Source organism: Agelaius tricolor, unplaced genomic scaffold, assembly GCF_023055355.1.
Source record: "Agelaius tricolor isolate 1412-34295 unplaced genomic scaffold, bAgeTri1.0.p SCAF_10, whole genome shotgun sequence".
Taxonomy (NCBI): domain Eukaryota; kingdom Metazoa; phylum Chordata; class Aves; order Passeriformes; family Icteridae; genus Agelaius; species Agelaius tricolor.
This window is the reverse complement of record NW_027269270.1, coordinates 29,028,856-29,050,141: the sequence shown is the minus strand read 5'-3', so window position 1 is coordinate 29,050,141 and position 21,286 is coordinate 29,028,856. Positions and strand designations below refer to the sequence as shown.

Here is a 21,286-nt window from a genome sequence, read left to right as displayed (position 1 = left end):
AGGCTGCTTAGAGACTGGTTGTGAACTTAGTGAAAACTCTGAGTTACTCATATGTTTCTGTTTTGTGTGACCAGCACATCCATGTGTTGTCTGATATGTTTCTAGTTTTGCAGTTTGAAATTTATTTATTTTAATATGTGCTTGTTGTATTTAAGCCAAGAGTCACTCATTCAGATTTCCTTTCTAAATGGAAAAAAAAATTATCATGGACATTCTGATAGCAAAAATTAGCATGGATTTGTTCCAGTGTTATCACAGTTTGTGATGTGGTACCTGCAAGCCACATGTTACAAGTAAAAGTGCAAGTTCATATCATCAGGTCAGCTTTTAGAGCCTCCCCCCTTTTGGATTTCACAGTGGAATAAAATAGTAACCTCTGCAAGTCCTGCTTAAAGGCAGTGTGCTCAAACAACAGGTGTGCAGGTAATTGTTTTCTCATCATGGTGCATATTTCACACTCTGTAACTCTCAAATGGAATACCAAAAGAATGTAAAAAATTAATTCAAAGATTTAAAGGGCTCTGTCTTGTGGTAAAGTGGGAATCTATTGAAATTCTAAAGCACTACAGAATTATAACCTTTATTATTACAGATCTATGATTTTCGTTTTATTGTGCTAATGGAGCTAAGTATGTAGTTCATTTTTATTTTCTTAAAACTTTGAGATTTAAAGAAAGGATTACTGTGCAAAAGCATTTATGAAACAAATAATAGATAAAGGATGAATTTCATCTGTTATTACACTCAATACATATAAAACCTCATTTATATTTTACTTTATTACTGTGGTTTTGTTACTGTTATTTAAGTGCAGTGACACTTTGAAGATGGGAAACAATATAGAATCATGGCTCTTTGTACAGAGAAGTACAACATAACATTTCATAACATTTCAACTGTTCAGATTATATCAGGCCAGTGTGAATTGCTAGTAATGTAAACTTACACATTCCATCAAATGAAACAAACTGACATTATGCTAAGTGGGTTGAAGCACATAAGGTTACTCAATAGGTATTTTCTGTTGCCATCTGTTATGGAAAAAATCATTTTCCTTTGATATATTTTATATTTTTTGTATACTCTTACAGATACTGCACATAGAAGAAAGAGTTGATAATTAGAATAAAATGTTACTCATAATGAATCATAAAACACCTAAGGAACCAACCCTATATTTTAGTATTGAATTTCACTAATGCTCTCCTTTGTTTCCCAAATGACCTATCTTCTTTGATGATAGTTTGGATACTGGTAAGATTCAAATTCTCATCCAAAGGCCGTGGCACTATTGACTAAATCTCTGTTGATTCGCTGAGAATGTGAAATCCTGTATTGCAAGATAAAATCAGCATGAGGTGCTCAGTGAAACTGAAGAGTCCATTAGTGCCTTAACTCTTAAATTACCATCTGTAATCTCTCTTGATAAGGGCGAGCTGAAAGGAAAAGTTACCTTTGTCATTAAATCTTTAACAATGTGATATTGACAGCCTGGAGTTTTTCTGTATTTTTGGCATCTTTAGACTGCATCCCTGCTCCTTTCATTCTCTAGATGTGGGCAGGCTGTGTTCCATTAGTCACCGAGCAATGTCTGGGTGCAGGAAGGGGCAGTGATTTGTCTGTGTCCTGTGTGCATCACAAGGGCATCTTCCACATTATGAATTAAACTCCATCTTACTGCATTAGAAGTGTGGAAAACAGACTGCCAAAGTAATGGCATCATGAATTAATAGCAGTGCTTTAAAAAAATCTCAAATATACTCCCACTCTTCAGCTCATCTTTCTGGTATACAATTTCAGAAATGAGCTACTTAATTTTGTAGTGTTTTGGTCCTAAATTTTTATATTCAGTTATATTTTAAAAGCAGAAATGCTCAATCATTTTTTTTAAGTTTTTGTTGTTTACTATTAAATGTTTTTCTCTAAATAAGCCTTGTGTACTTTTCCTGTACAGTAGATGCAGGAACAGACACAGATCTAGGCACAATTATTATGAATTATAGATGCTGCAAGTGTGAGCATGAATCAGAGATTGGCATTGTGTTTTAGAAGCTCACTTAGATTTATTTGACTAAATGATCCCTTGGAGATCTTGACAATAATTAGAAATATGGGTGTACTCTGCCCTGTCACCTGGTACTTGTTCCTGAGGGAATAACAAATGGATTTAACCTTTCATTTAGGTCTTCAGGTCCTTCATTCACATGGGACCAGACTTTCAAGAGCTCAGGGATTGTGCTGAGCTCTTCTAAAAACCTAGCTACTCCCAAAATGGGAGCTGATCCCTTTAGAAATTCCTGTATAATACCTCCTTAAGCCCTGCTTTTATCCACAATGAGAAAACAATCAATGCATAAGGGCACAGGTTCCTAGTCAGGAGCTGGCTGGCAGAGACAGCTGCTGAGAGGGTTTGCAGCTCTGAACCACCTGAGCCAGAGGTAAAACTCCCAACCTGGGCCAGGAGAGGGGATTTTCCCATGCCATCCCATGCCAGGCCTAGCCCTAGCCCTGCCAAGGCCAGTTCAGGTCCCAAATAACGCTCGGAGGGTATGGAACCTTTCCTGCCAGGAGCTGTGCCTGGCATTTTCCATCTCCTGGTGTTCCTGCTGGCTGGGGCAGCAGGAGGGAGGTGCAGATGAGCATGGGCAGTGCAGGGCTGTGTCCTCAGGCCACCCATGCACGGTCCTTGCTGGTACCAGCACCAGCTCTCCCTCCTCACCGGGCCTTCAGCCTCACTCGGCCTGCATGGCCAGCCTGGTGGTGAGGTCATGCCAAGGTTTCTCATCCCTCCAGAGTGGGTTGGTGGAATTCCAGAAGGGTACAGCCAAGGTTTGAGCTGCTTGTTGAGATCATCAGGCCTCCAGAGTTGTGCTGGGTCCTACACAAGCCCTGAGATTTTGTTGTTATCAGGATAAACCTTGAAGAACTTGAAGTGCCATCTGGAGGTCCTGTGGTCAGATTTGGGGCTTCCAAGAATGAAATACTGTCACAGACATGTTTTATGAAAAATCCTCTCTTTAAGATTTTTCCTCCTGAGAAGCTGAGGCCTCAGGAACAAAATGTAAACAATGGTTATCTGCTGCTGTGGAATGCAACAGGTGCATCTGTGATTGACCCATGTTGGTTGTTTCTAATTAATGGCCAATCACACTCAGCTGGCTCAGACAGAGAGTCTGAGCCACAAACCTTTGTTATCATTCCTTCTTTTTCTATTCTTAGCTAGCCTTCTGAGGAAATCCTTTCTTCTATTCTTTTAGTATAGTTTTAATGTAATTTATACCATAAAATAATAAATCAGCCTTCTGAAACATGGAGTCAGATCCTCGTCTCTTCCCTCATCCTCGGACCCCTGTGAACACTGTCACAAAATCCCACTGGAAATGCACATTTATGACCATCTAGAAGCTTTATTTCTGAAGAGCAGTAGAAGTTTGGGAAGCCTATGGGGTAATTCCTGTCCTGGCAGAAATTCTTTTCATTTCAGTAGGAGAAGTGAAGCCAATCATTCCTACCAGCTGGGAATCTACCCACTTACTCTTTCTAAATCATACTTTTAACTCAGTGCTTTGAGGAAAAGGAATAGAATCAAGTACCTTGTATCCAGGTATTCAAGAAAAAAGTCTCTTCTTATTAGAAATTATTCTGTCAGAGACAAAAACAATGCATTAGAGTTGGAGAAAAAATACGTATGTAAAAGGCTTAAACTAACAATAAAAGTAGTTCTTGCAACTCTCCTCCTACTTTTAAACTCCTTTCAATTCACATGACATTTCAGCAGTATTATACACACTAAAAAAAAAAAAAAAGAAAAAAAAAAGGAGGGTGGAGGAATGAAATAACTTTTTAATGCATAGTACTGAGGCAAGGAAAATATGGCTTGTTCAACATTAACCTTGACAAATTTGTGCTCTTGTCATTTAAATGAATGAACCTTTCCAGTGCCTAGATTGCTGGACCTTGGAAAACAGCAGTGAGGAAGGATTGTAAAAACAATGCCCATCTCTTTTAAGTTTTTTCTTTTTTTTTGAGTAAATGAATGATTTCAGTGAAATCCAAATAAGGATGAATCTGCTCACTTGAATCCCCCATTCACAGCCAATGAACTTCCCTGTGAGACAGAGCTTGCCCTCCTGGCTTGCCAGGTATTGATCTAAAGCATCTTCCTGAGCCTTCTCTCTCTCCTTTTCCTCCTACAGGCAAAAGGTTAGTGTTAGATAATAGTATTAATTTTCCAGACATCTGCACATGTTTTAATAGCCTTTAGAAGGTTTGAAATGGTTTCTGTTTGACCACCACAGGGCTAAAATGCCATTAAGACTTAGATTGTAGCAATACATAACAATCATAGCCCTGTAGTTCAACCTGGCAATAAAAAAGCTAATTTATTTTATCGGAGATTTAAATTAATGTGATGAACTCCTCTCTCAACAGGAGCTGTAACACCACTCTCACTAAAAATACCATGTCCCTGTATATTTTCAAAACCAGATAAAACACTTGTGACAAACCTCGTGTATGTATTGTGTGTGCTATTTTGGAGTGTTTGCACGTGTGTTTGTGTGTCCATATGAAACTCCTACTGTTCCTGAGACCATTTCTTTTTTTCTGTCATATCTTCATTCTGAGCCTCTTTTCTTCTTCTGTCATCTGGCTCGTAGGCTCAGCAAGAAGAAAGTGATTAATAAGGCAGTCTCCAGTGTTAGCATTGGGGTTGGTTTAACACCTTGAGAACTGGAACTTCCTTGTGGACAAAAATTATTGCTGCTCAGGTAAATTCAGTTGAAAATAGTGTTTAAAACAGACCTGTGCATTTAACTAGGACATTTTTGAAAATCTTTGAAAGAAAAAGACTTCAGACAGTTATCATTTCCAGCTTTATGCCAGAGGAAAGCTTCAGCTTATCCCATTATGGAGTGATAAAGCAGCATGTGATGGCAGCAGCTTCTGTGATAAAATGATCATGGCAGCACTGAGAACGAATCTAATAAGGGAATTGATCTGTAGATTCCAATTCTGGTAGAGCCAACATTGATCAACATAAATGTCAATAAGAAGATCTCACTGAGGCCTGCCTAATTCCTTTAGATTATTTTGGGGCATAGTCAGAAACTGAATATGAAAATGGATTTTAAACTGTAGAAATTACAAAGGCAACGACCAATGTTATGTTGTGCCAGGAATATCCCTGCCTGTCATTGTATGAAATGGTAAAATTAGTGAGTATCTTTTAATCATATAAGGATTGATAATGCAACAACTGTTGCAGAACTAGGACTTTTCTCCTGTGTTTTTATATTAAAGCATTTCTTAAATACAGTGAAATAATAAAAAACCAGCCCACCTTTTTACTGAAGCATAGATAACATGTGTAGGACATGCCAGAAAAGATTAATGGTATAGTTCTTCACTGTTGCAGGAATTCAGTATAAAGTTGTTTCTGAGTATAAAGTATAAATTCAGTATAAAATTGTTCTTTCTGGCAACACTGAAGTGTTAAAAACAAAATGGTTTTGTTTGTGGACAGTGTAACAACAGCAGGTGTCAGGATGTGCAGAATGTGCCCTTCACTCTTTGATGTTGCCATAATTCACAGCACCCACATGATGCTGGCCCTCACTTAGCACAGTGGAATTGACATACTGAGTAGTGCTAGATCAATGGGAAGACATTTAGAAAAATAAGAGACAAAATACAAAGATGTACTTAATAAAAGGCTCCTCTCCTGCACATCACTATTCTCACAGCACGGCTGTTTCACCATACTCCAAGGAGTCTTCCATTTGCAAGCTTGTTGAAAACATTTTTTCATTAATTATTCACGTTCTGAGTAGCTGATTACTGGGTCATTGATATAAACTGTTGACTTTACAGTAATTACAAACCACAGGGAACTTTATACATGCATTTTCCTAAGAAATTAAATTAGCTCATTTTCATATTACTGCAATATTTACAGACTCCTACCATAGTGCTGTTGAAATGAGAAAAACACTTTGGAATCTCAGAGCTTGAAAACACTGGTACACATATAAAATGAAAAATGGGATCAGAGGGGATTACTTTGTGTCTTTCAATGTAACTTTTATTTAAAGCAGTTTATAAAAATTAATAAAACTAAGGATTTGGAACAAGAGTAATTTTAGCCTTACATTAATGTTGTCAACTCTCTGAAGAATACAGAGAGATTATGCTATTGGTGTTTGTACATCAAATGCCTGCTTAATACCTCCCAATTTATACCCTAGAATATAAGTTTCCAGCCTTTGGAGTTACTTTGGGTCTAATTCACTGAGTTTTGCCATCTCTGGATCTCTCAATAGTAATAGAGAGCTGCAAACTTGGAAACTCTGCAAACAAATCAAACTTTGTTTTACTTTCTGTGCTGGAATTGCCTTGTTAGCAGGATTTTCTGATGTTGTTTTAGCACCCTAATCTTCCATACAAATGTTTCTAGTATCATATCCTTGTACTTTGTCTTGGATGTTGCCTGAGTCTCAATAAACTCACCCAGAGGATTTGCCACCAAACTGAGAAACCTCTGTTAATTCTGGAGTTGGATTTAAAGTCTTGCATCTTCTGTAAAGGCTTTTCAGAAAAGTGTGCCTAGTAGGAGGGAAAAACAACAAAAACAAATGGAAAATGCCAAATTAGAACTTCCATGGAAGTATTTTTATTAGATTAATGGAAAATTTAGATCCACTCTCTTGAAATTTAAGGGCTAGCTGAAAACCTCCTTTTTTTTTTCAATTTTGTACTAAGAACTCATTTAGCTTACTGAAATGCATTTTGAAGTTAATCCTTTAATATTCACTTATGTACAACACATCCTCCTATCACCACTGAGCAGTACTGCACTTTTGTGATTGTGTCCTGTATTTCAAAGAGCCCAGGGTAGGATCAGTAAAAGTCTCCAACTTTAAGAGCTATCCTGGGTCTCACCTACTGTGTGTTAACCCTTTCTTCCCACCAAAAATACCCTGTAGCAGCACTGTATAATAACCCTGTAGCAGCAGAGAAATAGAAAAGCTGGCTGCATGCAGTGCATTGGCTTTGCAGGCAGAAGTTGGATGTTCCTGCCTGTGCAGAGCTTTATTTATAGCTTTTAGAGATCTAAGTGATGAACATCTAATTACTTTGTATTAGGGAGGAGCATTTTAAACAGTCAAAGAGTGTTGGTTTTTCACTCCAGTTTTAGCCTCAGTCCTGTAAATGGTTAAACATGGCCCAACATTAAGAGAAAGACTCATTTTCATAGAATTGTGGACTGGTTTGTGTTGGAAGTGACCTGAAAGCTCATCTCTTTCCAACCTCCCTGCCATGGATAAGGATACCATTCACTAGACCTGGTTTTCATTTACTAAACAGTGTTAGCCATGAAGTTCTGCTTATAGGAAGTGAATAGTAGGAAATAATTCTGAATTTTCTATTAAATAGATAACTTCCACAGCTGAAAATAATTATTATACTTTTGTGATACCAATTATATACAATAAGACATCAGGCATTTCTGTGTGTACACACTGTGTAGTTGCAAGTATATTTCCTATGTTGGTGATTATTAGAATTTAAAAATTGGAAGCATCTTCTTGCAGCTTTCACTTTCACCTCATATTTGGCTGGTTTTTGTTGACAACCACATGTTCTACTCTCTTTAGAAAGCAAAATTTCCATATGTCAAAATAATATATATTCCAAAGTCTTATTTGTCTAAAGGCAAAGTTAATTTCTACTTTTGGAGGTTTTATTATTTTTTTCCTTAAATATATTTAATTTTGTCCTTAATTCCAAAATATTTAGTGGATGAGAAGGTCACACTTTGTTTTTGAACTGTGCATGTTCTACTCTAGGTAACTTTTGGTGGGATAGGTGAAGGATGTTCTCATCTCCAGCTGAACCTCCCCTGTGAATTGTGTCTAAGGACTACAAAATCAATATTTAAAAAAAAAAAAAAAAGATTATGCTTCTACATAAACTAATAATATGTAAATGTTTTGCCTAATAATATTTTTTCCTTCTGTGGCCTGCTGCCTTTATGGTGCAATGGAAATGAGAAGGTTTTCCCTGCCAGCCCAATTTCAGTGGCTGGGCTACAGAGGGAAGCAGGCCAGAATGTGCCTGTTCAGGTTGGTGATGCCCTGAAAAACAGCAAAGACAGGAGAGGGCCACACACACCAAACAAACATTTACAGCTCTGGCATGGAGCAGCAGGATGAAAATGTCTCCTTGGTATCTAGAGAGAGAATTTTGTGAATGATAGACTTTGGCTCATGTGAGAAAAGCAAAGCCAATTGATTTAATAGCAATTAACTCATCCAATATTGGAGAGCTGTGTACTCTTTGGCATAATTCATTGAAAATTGTTCTGGCAATGCTGCAGGCCATTAGATGTTTAAAAAGGAGATGGGACCTGATAGATATTCTGCAGAGATGGAGTCAGGAGGCACAATGGTTAGGGGAGTCTCTGTAATATTGCCTTGTGCCAGCAGGTAGTAGCTTTCTTTTATCTTCCTAGAAAGTCTTAATAAGAATGCTGCTGGGGGAGGGAACTGGCTTGCTGGTTGATGGATTGTTACCTGCCTGCCAGATAATTGTATTTCCTATTGCGCTTGATAGAATAGGTTTCCACCTGAATTATCAATTACTTTGTTTTTATTTTTCATGTGGGTTACAGGAGTTAATCTTGGCATGGAACCACAAAGGGCGCTGCCTTTTCTGCATCAGTCTCACAGGTGAAGGAGGAGCTTTGCTGCTGTTGGTCACAGGCACCTGCAGAGAAGTCCCCTCTGTTCTGCCCTGGCCTCTCAGCACCCCCTTTCTGGGGAGATGTGGGTCCAGTCAAGCTAAGATGTTAACAAAGTTTTCAGTCCACACCTGCCCTGTAGTATTCAGTATTCAGTATTACTGTATTCAGTACAGGGTAATTTCCAAGGAAGTTGGCCCATTCCATGCTGTATTCAGTTCCATGTGGATTTTCAGGTCTGCAGCCCAGGGATCCTGATGCTTTTCTGTTTCCAGAGGGGTCCAGGCACTCCCCAGCACCTCTAGTATTGCTCATTTTCCCTTTTTCATTATATAGGGCACCAACAAGTGGGCAGATAGCTTGGATTGATGCTTGTAGCTCCTCAGTTTCATAGTTAAGTATTCACTTAAACAAATATGATCTCTTCCATGGAAGCCATTCTGGGCAGTGTCCTGCCTTTGGTTGCATTGTGTCATGATAGCATCAACAGTGATTTTAATACTGTACAATTTTCAAGGCAGCAGTAACTCCTTGGTCTAGTTATGTGACTGCCATCTGAAAATACCCATAAAGGACACAGTACAGTTTGTGTATCTGAGAAGAAATCAGAACCAAGATACATAGCACAATCTGTTACTTGATTTTAAACGCATCATTAATGAGTTTTTTTAACAAATGCTAGAGTTGTCCCCATTCTTTAATTAGAAAATGGAGAAGGAAAAAGAAAAATAAATGAAAGAAAAACATTTTTTTTTTATGCTTTTCTTTTGTAATTGGTTGACTTGCTTCAGTGCTGTGTGATTATATTTAATGAATGACCTCAAACTTTATTATGCTGTTAATGCTAGTCATTGTTCTGGCCACCTCTGTTAGTTTATTTGCATATGTGTGGGGAGGAATATTCCCAATGTGATGATCTCATTTGATACAGAAATATAATCACATTATACATCTTGAGAACACGCTTTCCTTCTTTGTTAATCATTTTAGTCTGCTGATTTGCCTTTGGTACTGCAGTTTTAGAGAGTCACTGAGTTTAACAGTGGCAAAGGTGATCCAAACACAAGCATGACTTCTGTGCAGGGTTACACTGAGCCACTGGGGAGGGATCCCACAACCCTGAGCTGTTTCCAGCTGGGCTCTCATTGATCACTGATCAAAAATTGTTTCTGATTTCTGCCTGTTCTGACTGATCTCTGCTCCTATGTCTGACACGGATTCTATATTCTGTAAGTAACACTAAATTTCATTGGATGACGTTGTAGGGGAATATTTTGTTTCCCTTATTGAAATGTTTATATGTTCCCATTTAAGTAATAAAATGGGAAGGCAGTATTACAATTGTAAAATTCCTTTAGCACTATTTCTAGGATCCTTTTTTTTCTGGGAAAATACATTTTCACCTATAGATGTTCATCCATCTCAGCTGTCCCCAGTCATCAACTCCAAAGCACAGATCTGACTATTGTAACTTCCACTAAAATATCTCAGGTGACTGGTTTCCCTGGAGAAAATAATTAATTTGTCTGCAAACCACTTGTTCATAGCACTAGTGACCCTTGGTTCTGAAAACAGTGGGATTCTCTGGTGGCTCAGTGATGCACTTGGAATTATTGTCAAGAGGAACAAATGTACAAAGTCAGTGAATCTGTGACTTTGGGCAGGCATTTTACCTGGAGTTTAAATCTCTAACAACTACCTGACAGTAATAGTAGTGGTAGAACTTTGAAAGGTGCACGCTGAATTACCAGACATCACTCATTTTAAAAACACATAGCCTGGATGTAGTTAATATTTATAATGAAAAGTATCTTGGGTACTGAGGGCTTGCAGCATTTCATTTAATCTATTCAACAATGTATTAGATAATACATATTTATACAGAATATTGATCATTGAAAATATTTTCCATAAGCTCTCTGCAACAGACAGTACCTCCTTAATAAACCTGGATGAATAAGTTACTCTAGAGAAATGACTCCCAAATTCATAATTAGAAGTTTTTAAAAAAATTTCCTAGATTGTCTGGAATAGAAGCCTGAAGCAGAGCATGCAGATAAGAGAGGCTGTAGGAATGGCTGTCTGCTTTGTTCTCTGGCAGATTAATTTCTGCAGTGGGTACCCAGAGAGAAGGCTGGGGAGCAGCTGGGTGTAAGATACTGTGTGACTTGCATTTCAGGGCTCTGCAGAGAGCTGCTGCTACGCTGTGTGGAGGCTCTTCTGCCTTCAGATTCTTTTTCCCTCTGTAGCCAGTCTTTTTGGATGGACAGGGTGATGGGGCACTCACAGAGGCTCCACAAAACTCCGTGGTTTGCATCCCTCACAGAGTCCTCTGGCAAAGCACCTGCCAGGGTCTGCACCATTGGTTCCTCCAGGCTGAGGAGGGTAGATGTTGCAAACCTGGAAAATTAATGGGAAAGTGAAAAGATCCAAGGTCCTTATTTCATGGGTTTTATTTTTTTAGTCCATTTGCATTGATTTCAATGGACCCTGAGTCAGATCCCTGCTGCCTGTTACACGGTGTGCTGACTAACAAGACTGCAGATATTTTTTCTTTTGAAGTCATTGGCTGAGGCATTCACATAAATCATGGATTTTATTGAAACTGCAATTAAACCAAACAAGGCTTAATGTAGACTGAAAGCCCTAGAATTAGTGTACAGGTGGACATGGAGGGAAAGGCACAAACTTAGCCACCCTGCCAAGCAAAACTGAGAAAAACTGTGTATATAATCCAACAGCATGTGAATATTAATGCACAAAATCCTCTGAGTCCCCAGTTCCCTGATGCAATTATTTTCTATTCACATTAATTGTTCCTAACAGATGACATTAATGACTTTGAGTTAAAATGTGTGCAGAGGAGGCCTTCAGCAGATCAATGCTGGTTAAAAATAGGGTCACTTTTGCAATCATTCACACAAGGTGTAACAGCTTGTAAATAAAACAACATTAACATGTTGATTGATTTATAAATGTTAATTTTTTAGTTCATTTTTATGCTTTTTTCCTGAAACCTGTCAAACTCTGTGGATAATGGTGGGGCTCATGCTCATTTGTTATTGTTGTGTGTGAAGTAATGATAAGTTGCAAATCAGTGACTAGAAGAAAAAGTAGAGTTTGTTTTGGATGAAGGATGATCTGTCCTCCAGTCAGGAAGTCTTGGACAAAGTAAGCACAAAGAGCAACATTTCAAATTAGAACAAATCCTCTTTTACCTCAGGCTCTTCATTTCCCTTGAAATTTAACAGCAGAGTTTGGAATTTTAAAAATGCTGATCTGCTGAATGTCTGACAAATGCTTATGCTTTCTCCTTCCCTTCTGCCCCCCCAGAAACTCCACTCACGCATCTTGGACCTCTCCTCTGGGGATTTGCTTTCAGAAGTGGAACGGAACCGAGGCCTGGTGCAGGCTCCAAGTGCTGATGCTCAGATGCTCGTGAGTGTTTGTGCTGCCCTTGCTCCCCTCATCTGGAACCTCCTTTTCTCCTCTGAAGTCTGGTGTCAGGGAAGAGCCATAAAGCTGATCTCTGAATTGAAACACGGCTGAGGCAGATAACAATGCTTTTACTTCCTTCTGTTCTCTGAAATTCAATATTGTGTCCTCGGTTGATATAGTGAGCAGATAGTGTCACTGTGTGCAAAAAAAGAGTAAATCTTAGTAATGTCCCCCATACACCTTTTTGGGTATTGATTACATCTCAGAAGCTCTGAGAAATGGTCAAGGAGCTTTTTATTAAAGCCCGTGCCCCGTATTATTCATCCCACTTTTATGATATATTATGTATGAACTTTTAAAAATTCATGGGCTCTGCATTTTTATTTTTTTTTTCAGACGGAGTGAGCTTTGTGCTTATTTGGCAAAACGTTCACCAGCGTGGCTTTCATGTTTCATTGTCAAAGAGAAAAGTAGCTTAAAAAACAAAAATCACATACAGGGAAACAAAGAGTACAAGAACAGAGCATTGAACCTGCTTGTGCCTTTGATCTTGAAGTATAGTAGTGTCAACAAAAATGTAATCTCCCTTGTAATACCTACTTTAATGAGAAGGCATTGTTTCGAAGGTTCACAAAAATGCTAACAACATTTTGCATCATATTTAATTAAGCCTTCAGGTTAAGTTGCTCTAATATAGTTTTGTGTCTTTAGTGGTCTGATTATTTCAATTTTCTTTGATTTCTAGTGAAAATTACATTTTTAAACTGTAATACTACATTCAAGCCTTTTTACTCTAATTTCATTAAAGGTAATGACTAAAAAGTCATGATTACAAAAATTAAAATTTCACCATGTCAGTTAATAGACCCATATGCAAGTTAAATGTATTTAATTAATGCGTCATAAACATGCTATTCAAAGTACTTTCTTGAATAATTTAGAGTATAAAGGCAAATTGAAGGGGAAAACTCCACTCTCTTAAGTGATCTGAATATGCTATCTAGAAATTGAGTAGCTACCCTACTTCATAATCTGGAGTGACATGATATTTTTTGCACATTTTCTCCTCTCTTAAAGATGATTGCAGTAATATACTGTTCTTTTGCTTTGCTTGGATAGCTCCATTTTTTTCCCATTGCTGAAACAGTAGGACCAAATGCCTTTCTCCTCTTTTAGGTGCAAAGGAAACAAAGTGAGAGGTTGGAGAGGCTCTCAGACTAGCTGAAGATGACAGGAAGGCAATACTTGTCACTGTGCTGTGATCTCTTTCCTCCTGCAGGAGAGGATTTGCAGGCATCCTTCCCCTGAATGCTGTGATGGCTGGGACACAGCCCAGTGTAAAGGGCAGAATTCCACATGATGTGTTTTCCTAATGCCAAAATGCAGAGGAATAGCCAGAACAAGCAGCTGCTGCCCTTGGCCTCTGTGCAATCACCCTCCCCAGGAGTGACACTGCCACAGCTGAGGAGGCTGATGGCAGGGGGTCTCCCAGGGGAACCACAATGTCAGAAATAAAGACTCATCTGTCTCAACAAAACAACAAAATCCGCTTCAGAGCCAAAAACACAGGCATCAGCCTGCCTGTGATGCTGAAAGAGGTATTCTTCCCAGAGCCACTGGATTTAAAGGCTGCTCCTCCTGCATCCATTTGACTTCGTAGGAGAACATGTAGCAATAATTCCCAGAGGTGAAATGTGCTCTTGGTGCCTCTAAATGATTTTCCCATTCCTAGGTTTTGCCTGTGATGAAGAATAATGATTTGCCCTGTAGTTACGTTTGTCAAAACCTGAACATTACGATGTCAGCTGAGCCATGAACAGCTGTACTGATGAACTCCTCAGCAGTAAAAATCCTGCTCTCTCCCATTCAGCTGAAAAAAGGTTCAAACCCAGTAGTAATAGATGGGAGGAGCATGGGGGAATAAATGGAAGAAATTAGCAGAAGGCCAACAAACATGTCAGTGCCTGAGAAGTGCCTACAAACTTGTTGTTCCAAAGATTTCCATGAAGAAGCTGAGTCTAGGGCATACACAGCCTCGATAATTTTTTTATGGATTCAATAAGTTTAGATTTCTTGTTTCTTCCTAAGTGTAAATTCTTCATTTAAGCAAAATTCATTTGACGTATATCTACATACAAAAATCAATAAATATTGTTTCAGTCTGCCTTAAGGAAATCCAAGGGAAAATTTTGTGAAACAAAGGCACATAATCATAGATTCGCTTTGGATGGAAAAGACCTTTATGCTTAAGATCATCAAACCTTTCATCCACCACTGGGTGGAAAGGTCCCTTGAGATCAATCCCATCACTAAACAATGTCCCCAGGTGCCACAGCTACACAGCTTTTAAATCCCTCCAGGGATGGTGACTCAACCACTTCCCTGCTCCGTCGCTTGACATCTCTTTTAGTGAAGGAATTTTTCCTAATATCCAATCTCAACGTCCCCTGGCACAACTTGAGGCTGTTTCCTCCTGTTCTATCAGTTTCTACTTGGGAGAAGAGTTTGACCCCCACCTCATTACAACCTCTTTTCATGTATTCATGGCTGGTGTTTCTGGTAATTAAAATGATGTCTGATTCTGTAAGGAAACTGGAGAATAGTGCAAGCACTTAACACTAAAGAAGCTCCAGTGCTGTTAGGCTCAAGAATATTAGTTTGAAAACAAATTAAAGGCATCCTAGCTACTTCTACAGAGGTTTAATATTTTACCTAAAGTGCTATCTACTCTTCATTACTCTCTTCCTCAAAGCTGGCACTTAGTCACAGTCAGCTGAAATTGCATTTGGAAAGGGGCGATAACTACACAAGTACTAAAGGCAGCCATAAAGTGTCAATAAATTGCATAAGCAAGAGGCTTCAGCTGTCTGCGAGCGACACGAAGATGGATTGTCCTACGTCAGAGAGTTTCTTAGACAAAGCTTTGAACTAGATAGGAAACCAAAATGAGACTGTAATGGAGAGATTCCATTCTCAGTGGACATTCTGCTCAGGATACTAAATTAATTTAACTTGTCCAGGATGTGCAGCCTCATCTGTTACATTGTGGGGCTATAATGCAGTTGTCAAGATGTACTTGTATTCTTATAACTTTGTTTTCTGTATCTTACCGGACCACTCTGCTTATGTAGGAAGCATAATTCAAATAGACTCAGAATAATCTTTACAATAAGAAGAGCAGAATACTAGCCCAAGAACAAAGAAGAAAACACTGAGGATTGTGGATTTTTTCCCCCTGACAAATGAAACTGTTAGCAATTTTAAATTTATTTCTCTGTATTAAATTCACCAGATGCTAAATTGCATGAGAGGAAGGCAGAAGTGGCTTACTTGCTTTTTCTTTGCCATTCTTAATCAAGGGGAAGTTAAATGATCATTTTCTCCCCATAAGATATTTCAATTTCTTCTCATATTTTAGGAATGCCAGCAGAATGTGAAATCCAGCATACCTGTCTTGAAATGCCAGAGTCAATTAAATATGACAGGCTCTAGCCGCCTGTATCCTCGGAGCAGCTGCAGCAGCAGTGAACTCTCCCTCTCAAGTGCTTGCAGTGAATATTCCAGTGGTTCCTCCTACACTTGGAATGATGGAAAGACAAGCAAAAGGGTAAATCAAATTCATTTTCTTCATGTTTTAGTTTAAGTTAATCTGAAACAAGATTAATTGAAAAGCTGCCTGTTTCAGAAGTTTTTTTACTTTCCTCTCACTTTTATATTGAAAGCAGTTGTCACTAAACTGTTACCCCCCTATTTAATTTTTTTTAGTGATTCCTTTATCACTCCAGCTTACTTACAGTCTCCTCATTTGTTGAGACATTTATTCTGCCTTTCATATTCCAAACTTCTCTTCTTTTTTATCTTAATCCTTCTATTCATATTGTTCTTCCTACAAGTTTTTAATGCACTACAGCCTTCATACCACTGTAAAACCCTTTATTAAAAAAGAACTTTGCTTTAAATAGAAAAGAATGGAATGGAATGCCCTTATGCAACTCCTCTATCTCTTTACCAAAATGGTAACACTTTTATTGACAGCACTTGTGAGTAACACAAGTGATTTTTATTTTCCTTTGACAGTCATCCGTGAGATGGGATAAAAGAATAAGCATTGGTTCTTCGCTCCCAAGCAACCTCTCAAGTCCTGCAGATGATCTACCTCCAACTCGTATCAAGGAAAACCATATCTTAGAAGGGCTGAAAAAATTGCAGGAGCAAAAAATACTACTTGAACCACCTTCAGTAATATCAAAATGGGGTTACAAAGATTGCATGAACTCCAACGAAGGAATATATTCCCCTGGAATTAAGTGTGGAGGCCATAACGAACAGACTCACTGTAAGCCAATGGAAATGGGAAGTGTTTGCATTGAGCACAACAAAACTTTCTCTTATGATTCAGATTCCCATGATGATGCAGATGATGACTCTTCATCCTTACTGTTGCTGCAGGAAGTTCCAAGCAAAGACTGCAGGACCTATTGTAACAAATTAACTCATAGCATTTCTGACAGTCTCTTTGACTGGGATCCTAACAGGAAACATTTGCCAGAAAGAAGTCCATTTTTTAATTCAAAGGAAAGACCTGAGAAATTGACTAGTTTTGTCAGTGGGTTCCAGGCAGAAGTAAAATCATGCACCAGAGCAAAGCTGCCTGAGTTACAGTTAAATCAAAGCCATTCTAATATAGGCTGGAAGGACTTTAATTTTCAGCTTTCAGACACTGATGACAATGAAGTCTTGGATGAATTGCATATAGAAAGCAGTGATGAGAAAAGTCCCTCAGATTTATTAGCAACTCCCTTTCCTGAGAAGTATACAAAGACCTCTGACTTGTTCAAAGTCACGGAGAATTCTCAGTTTTTATCTACTGACAAAGAAGAGAACCAGATACCTGTTCACCCAGACATTAGGCCCAAGCCATGTAATTTCATTAAACAACAAAAGGTTATAAAGAAGACCTCTTCTGAAGAGTGCATTACAGTAATATATGATGCTAAGGATGGTGAGCCAATTGAATTCAGCTCACATCAAACTGGAGTTGTCACTGTAACAAGAAATGAGATTTCAATCAACCAGCCACAAACTACGTCCAGTGCAGAATACACTGAACTTATACCTCAGGGAAGAACTGATATGCAGCCAGGACCCAATGCTAGAAGCTACTCTGCTTCAGAAAGACAGGAAGATGAAACTGGGAAAAACACTCTTGAAGATAATGCAGGGAATAAAAATACAGCTGTCCCCCTGACCTGTGGTGAATCTTCACGCTGTGGGAGGGTGACACAGCAAAATGCTTCACGACAGAAGCTAGTGAAGCCAGTGTATGATGCATCATACAAGGTGAATTCAAGCTCCACTGTGCATGCAGGAATCAATCAAAAGCCAAATGTCACTAAAATACCCAGCAGAGGTAAATTTTCTCCCCAAAAAACTCTGATGACTGAGAGTGGGGAGGCACCTGTAGCTCTGTCAGTGGGCCCCACAGCCCTTGAGAAATCACCTGCTCTGCCACCTGTAAAGCTTTCAAGATTCAAAAAGGCCCAAAGCCCACCTCATCATTTTGATTCAAAAGTCGAATTTCAGGTTCCAAAGCCCCCTGCCCATGCCCTGCCTGACTTGAAACGTCCTGGCAGGGCTGATGGGGCAAAGTATCCAAAGAGTCAGAGTCCAGCATCACCACTGTTGCCTCAGCACCTTATAGAGCCCAGTAGCTATGGGGAACCTCCAACCAGAGACTTTCATTGTGATTTAGCTCCTGTAGAAGCCCGGTCTCCATCCCCACCCCTTCCTCCAGGCAGGTCAACATCCCTGTTGATTAGGCCTAATTATGCTAATTCTCCACCTCTAGCAGTAAAGTTAGGAGGAGCTGGTCCCACTGAAACAGCAAAAAATGTACTGAAATCATCTCCATTAAAAGGAACTGTGAACTCTGGCTTTCATAATCAATCTAGTCATGAAATGCAAGCAAAAAATGTATCTTCTGGGGCCAAAATTGAATTATCTTACCTTCAAGAAAATGCAGAAGGAATTATGCAAAATAAATGCACATCTCAGCAATCCCACAGTGCATGCCAAGGACTTTCCAAAGTTTCCACAAAGCAAATCTGCCCAAAAAACCCTAATCAGGTGGGTCTCCACAGGAATCGTGAGTATTCCAGCACAGATTTTCAAACAGCCAGGTCCTTTTCTCTAGGCTGTCCATCACTGGAAACAACTCCTTCACAAGACACCTATTCCAACAAAAACAATATTTCCAGTGACAGTGGGTTGGATCAGCTACAAAAGATGCCAAACATTCTCCCCACAACTCCTCAGTGTCACACGACGAGCACAAGTGAGCCTCTGCTATCTCAGGTAAACAATTTCCCGTCAACGCCGCTTCATGCCGGCAACGCTGCGCACGCCTCTCAAAACTCTAATGAGAGAGGAGTGAAAACCCGTCTCCCTGTAGGACTGAAATTATTTGTCAAATCTCCCCAGCTTCTCCGCAAGAGCTCTACTGTACCAGGGAAGCAGGAAAAAGACAGCATAAATGCAGCTTCCAAAAGCAATGGGAGCTCCAGTAAGTACAAGCAAAGTGAGTCTGTGTGTGTAAGCACCAAAGGTGCAATGGATGTGGAATTAAAGGACTCCAGGTCTGATGCTGAAGTAAAAAATAATTGTGCTGTGGGGCTTAGTATGGATACAGCATCAGCTCATTCAGATGAAAGCTGCAACTTGGTGGTAGACAGAGGAGATGGATTAGAAAACAAATTAGTTAAGAGGTCTGTTTCTTCTGGCAGCAAGTCGCACCTGAAGCCGGCTCTGGGCATGAACGGAGCGAAAGCTCGCAGTCAGAGTTTCAGCATCCACACAGGGGAGAAGCCGTCGGCCCCTGGGACTGAAGGGCTGGGGAAAGTACGGACTCAGATCATCACAAACACTTCTGACAGAGGGAATTCTCTAACGAGGCAGAACTCAGCCGTGGAAGGGCTTCAGATCAAGGCTGCTCCTGGGACAGCAGTGACACCAGAGGCTCTTTTATATACTAGTAAACCCACAGAAAATTCTTGTCCTAGACAAGGCTCTCTTGGAAATATGAGTAGTTGCAATAGCCAGCATGGAAGCCCAAGCAAATTGCCCTTCAGATCATCTCAAAGAGTAGACCAGTTTCACAGCACATCAAAATGTGATGGAAGCAAACCATTTTCTCAGAAAGATGCATGCAGTCTATCTGTGCAGAGTGAAAAAAGCACTGAAAGTTTTAAGCATGAAGCTCTAGGTAAAAAAAGTGTTCTGTCAGCAGAACTGGAGTTAGAAGCCTCGGCTACTGTATCTTCCAAACAAATTTTGTCCTTCCAAAGCTTTGATGGAGTAAAGTGTCCTCATAAACTGGAAGCAACAAGGTCACGAAGACAGCAAATGTCTTTAAAATTAGCAGAAACCTCTGAGAAGGTTAATGCTCTTTTGAGTTCTCCATCTCTGCAACCTACCATAGAGGAGAAAGTCATGTTATGCATTCAAGAAAATGTGCAAAAGGGTCAGGGACAAACCAAATCTCCCACTGTGGAGACCAAGCAGAAGACTGGGCCTTCTATAGCCAGTTGGTTTGGCTTCCGAAAGAGTAAGCTCCCAGCACTGAGTAGCAGGAAGACTGATGTTCCTAAAACTAAGGTGGAAAAAAAGGATATAAAAGTTTCAGGATTTGGAATTAAGCAGGCAAAATTAGAGAGAAGAAAAGAAAAGAAGAAAACTGAGCAGCACTGTGAAATAGAAAATCAGATTAACAGGAAAGCTGACAATGGTGACATTTTAGCCACGGAGAGCAAAATTGTGAAGCCTTCCCAAGACTCTCCTGGTGAGATGGAGTGTGAACAACTGAGAGGTTCCACCACAGCTGCCTACTCACCAAAAGACAGCTTCATGAGAGAGCTTTTAAACAGGTAAAACTCCAGAACACAATTTGGGATGTGTTGATGTCCGTGTAGCTTTACAGATGCCCAGATGTGAAGTTCATTGTATGTTCTTTTTGTGCTAAGAATGCACAGTAGCAAACAGTAGGTGCACAATTTGGACTTTATTCTCTACAGGAAAAAAAAAAAGCATTCACAATGAGATGATAATTTTGTTCATGTTACTTTAACCAAGCCATTGGTCTTTGAAATTAAAGATAGGAGTGTTACATCCAAGCTGATAATTCAAATTATTCCAGAAATCAAGAATCTAGGCAGATGGCATGTAAATATAGAGGGTAATTAGGTACATGTTTTAATGTATTCCATCTTCCTGTACTGTAACCAGAAAACACATATTTGGTAACTTGTCAGAATTAATTACCTTTCCAGCTCTCACAACCTTTGGTCACAGAAGAACTTAGCAATGGGTATATTATTTTCATGTTTGCCCCGCAGCAGTCCCAAATATAATATAAATCACCACATGTGAAAGGCTAAATTGATATACTACCTGAAATTGCAAGTGACAGGTTTGATCAAGGCTAGTTAGAAACATTTATCACTCAAAGGTCTAGAGACAGAAAGATACAGAGAGGTTACTTTAAACATTAAAGGAATGGGAAAGTAGAGTGATTGAAGAAGGGCAATGCAATTTATCAGAGGAATCACTCTCTACCTGCAGAGTTGATAAGAAAGCAGCTCAGCAGACAGAAAGTGGATCAAATAATGTTTCCTACAGGAGTGTGTCGAAGGGCAGCTCCCAGGGCTCCTCTCTTCATGGCAACTCTATCAGCTCTCAAGGAAACCACAGGAAAAACAGCAACACAAAAGCTGATATGGAAATGCAGAATCAGACCCTGGTAAGTGCTTCAGTACATGAAAACATTATTACCTTCTTTTTAACTTCTGGATGTGTTTCCTATTGCCATTGTGGGCAAACAGGATAATAACTGTTTATATATAAGATAGAAGGATATTGTGTAGCTAGAGGATTGTGAATTAATACAAAAGTTGGCAGCTTGGCTGTAGGCCACATTATACAGATAGTCATGAAGATTCTACTGCTTCTGCTGGCAATTCAATTCCTGTGAAGATACATGCACAATGATGCTATAATCATACTGTAGTGTGAAATGATAGGACTATTTTTTTATTTTATTTTTAACTCTTTCCC

At 39.3% G+C, this 21,286-nt stretch overlaps 1 protein-coding gene across 7 annotated transcripts in view; it reads left to right on the top strand.

Moving 5' to 3' along the window:
* NCKAP5 (NCK associated protein 5) overlaps window positions 1-21,286 on the top strand; it is a 390,172-nt gene that overhangs the window by 306,578 nt on the left and 62,308 nt on the right. For 6 of the 7 annotated variants that reach the window (XR_011680422.1, XM_071435389.1, XM_071435386.1 and 3 more), the window contains exons 11-14: window positions 12,074-12,178; window positions 15,597-15,785; window positions 16,256-20,100; window positions 20,795-20,972. Coding sequence is in view for 6 of the 7 variants with exons in the window: in XM_071435389.1 (XP_071291490.1) it covers window positions 12,074-12,178; window positions 15,597-15,785; window positions 16,256-20,100; window positions 20,795-20,972 (4,317 nt within the window). In the remaining variant the exon portion in view is untranslated. The remainder of the gene's footprint in view (window positions 1-12,073; window positions 12,179-15,596; window positions 15,786-16,255; window positions 20,101-20,794; window positions 20,973-21,286) is intronic. The other variant, XM_071435391.1, reaches the window with a different exon arrangement.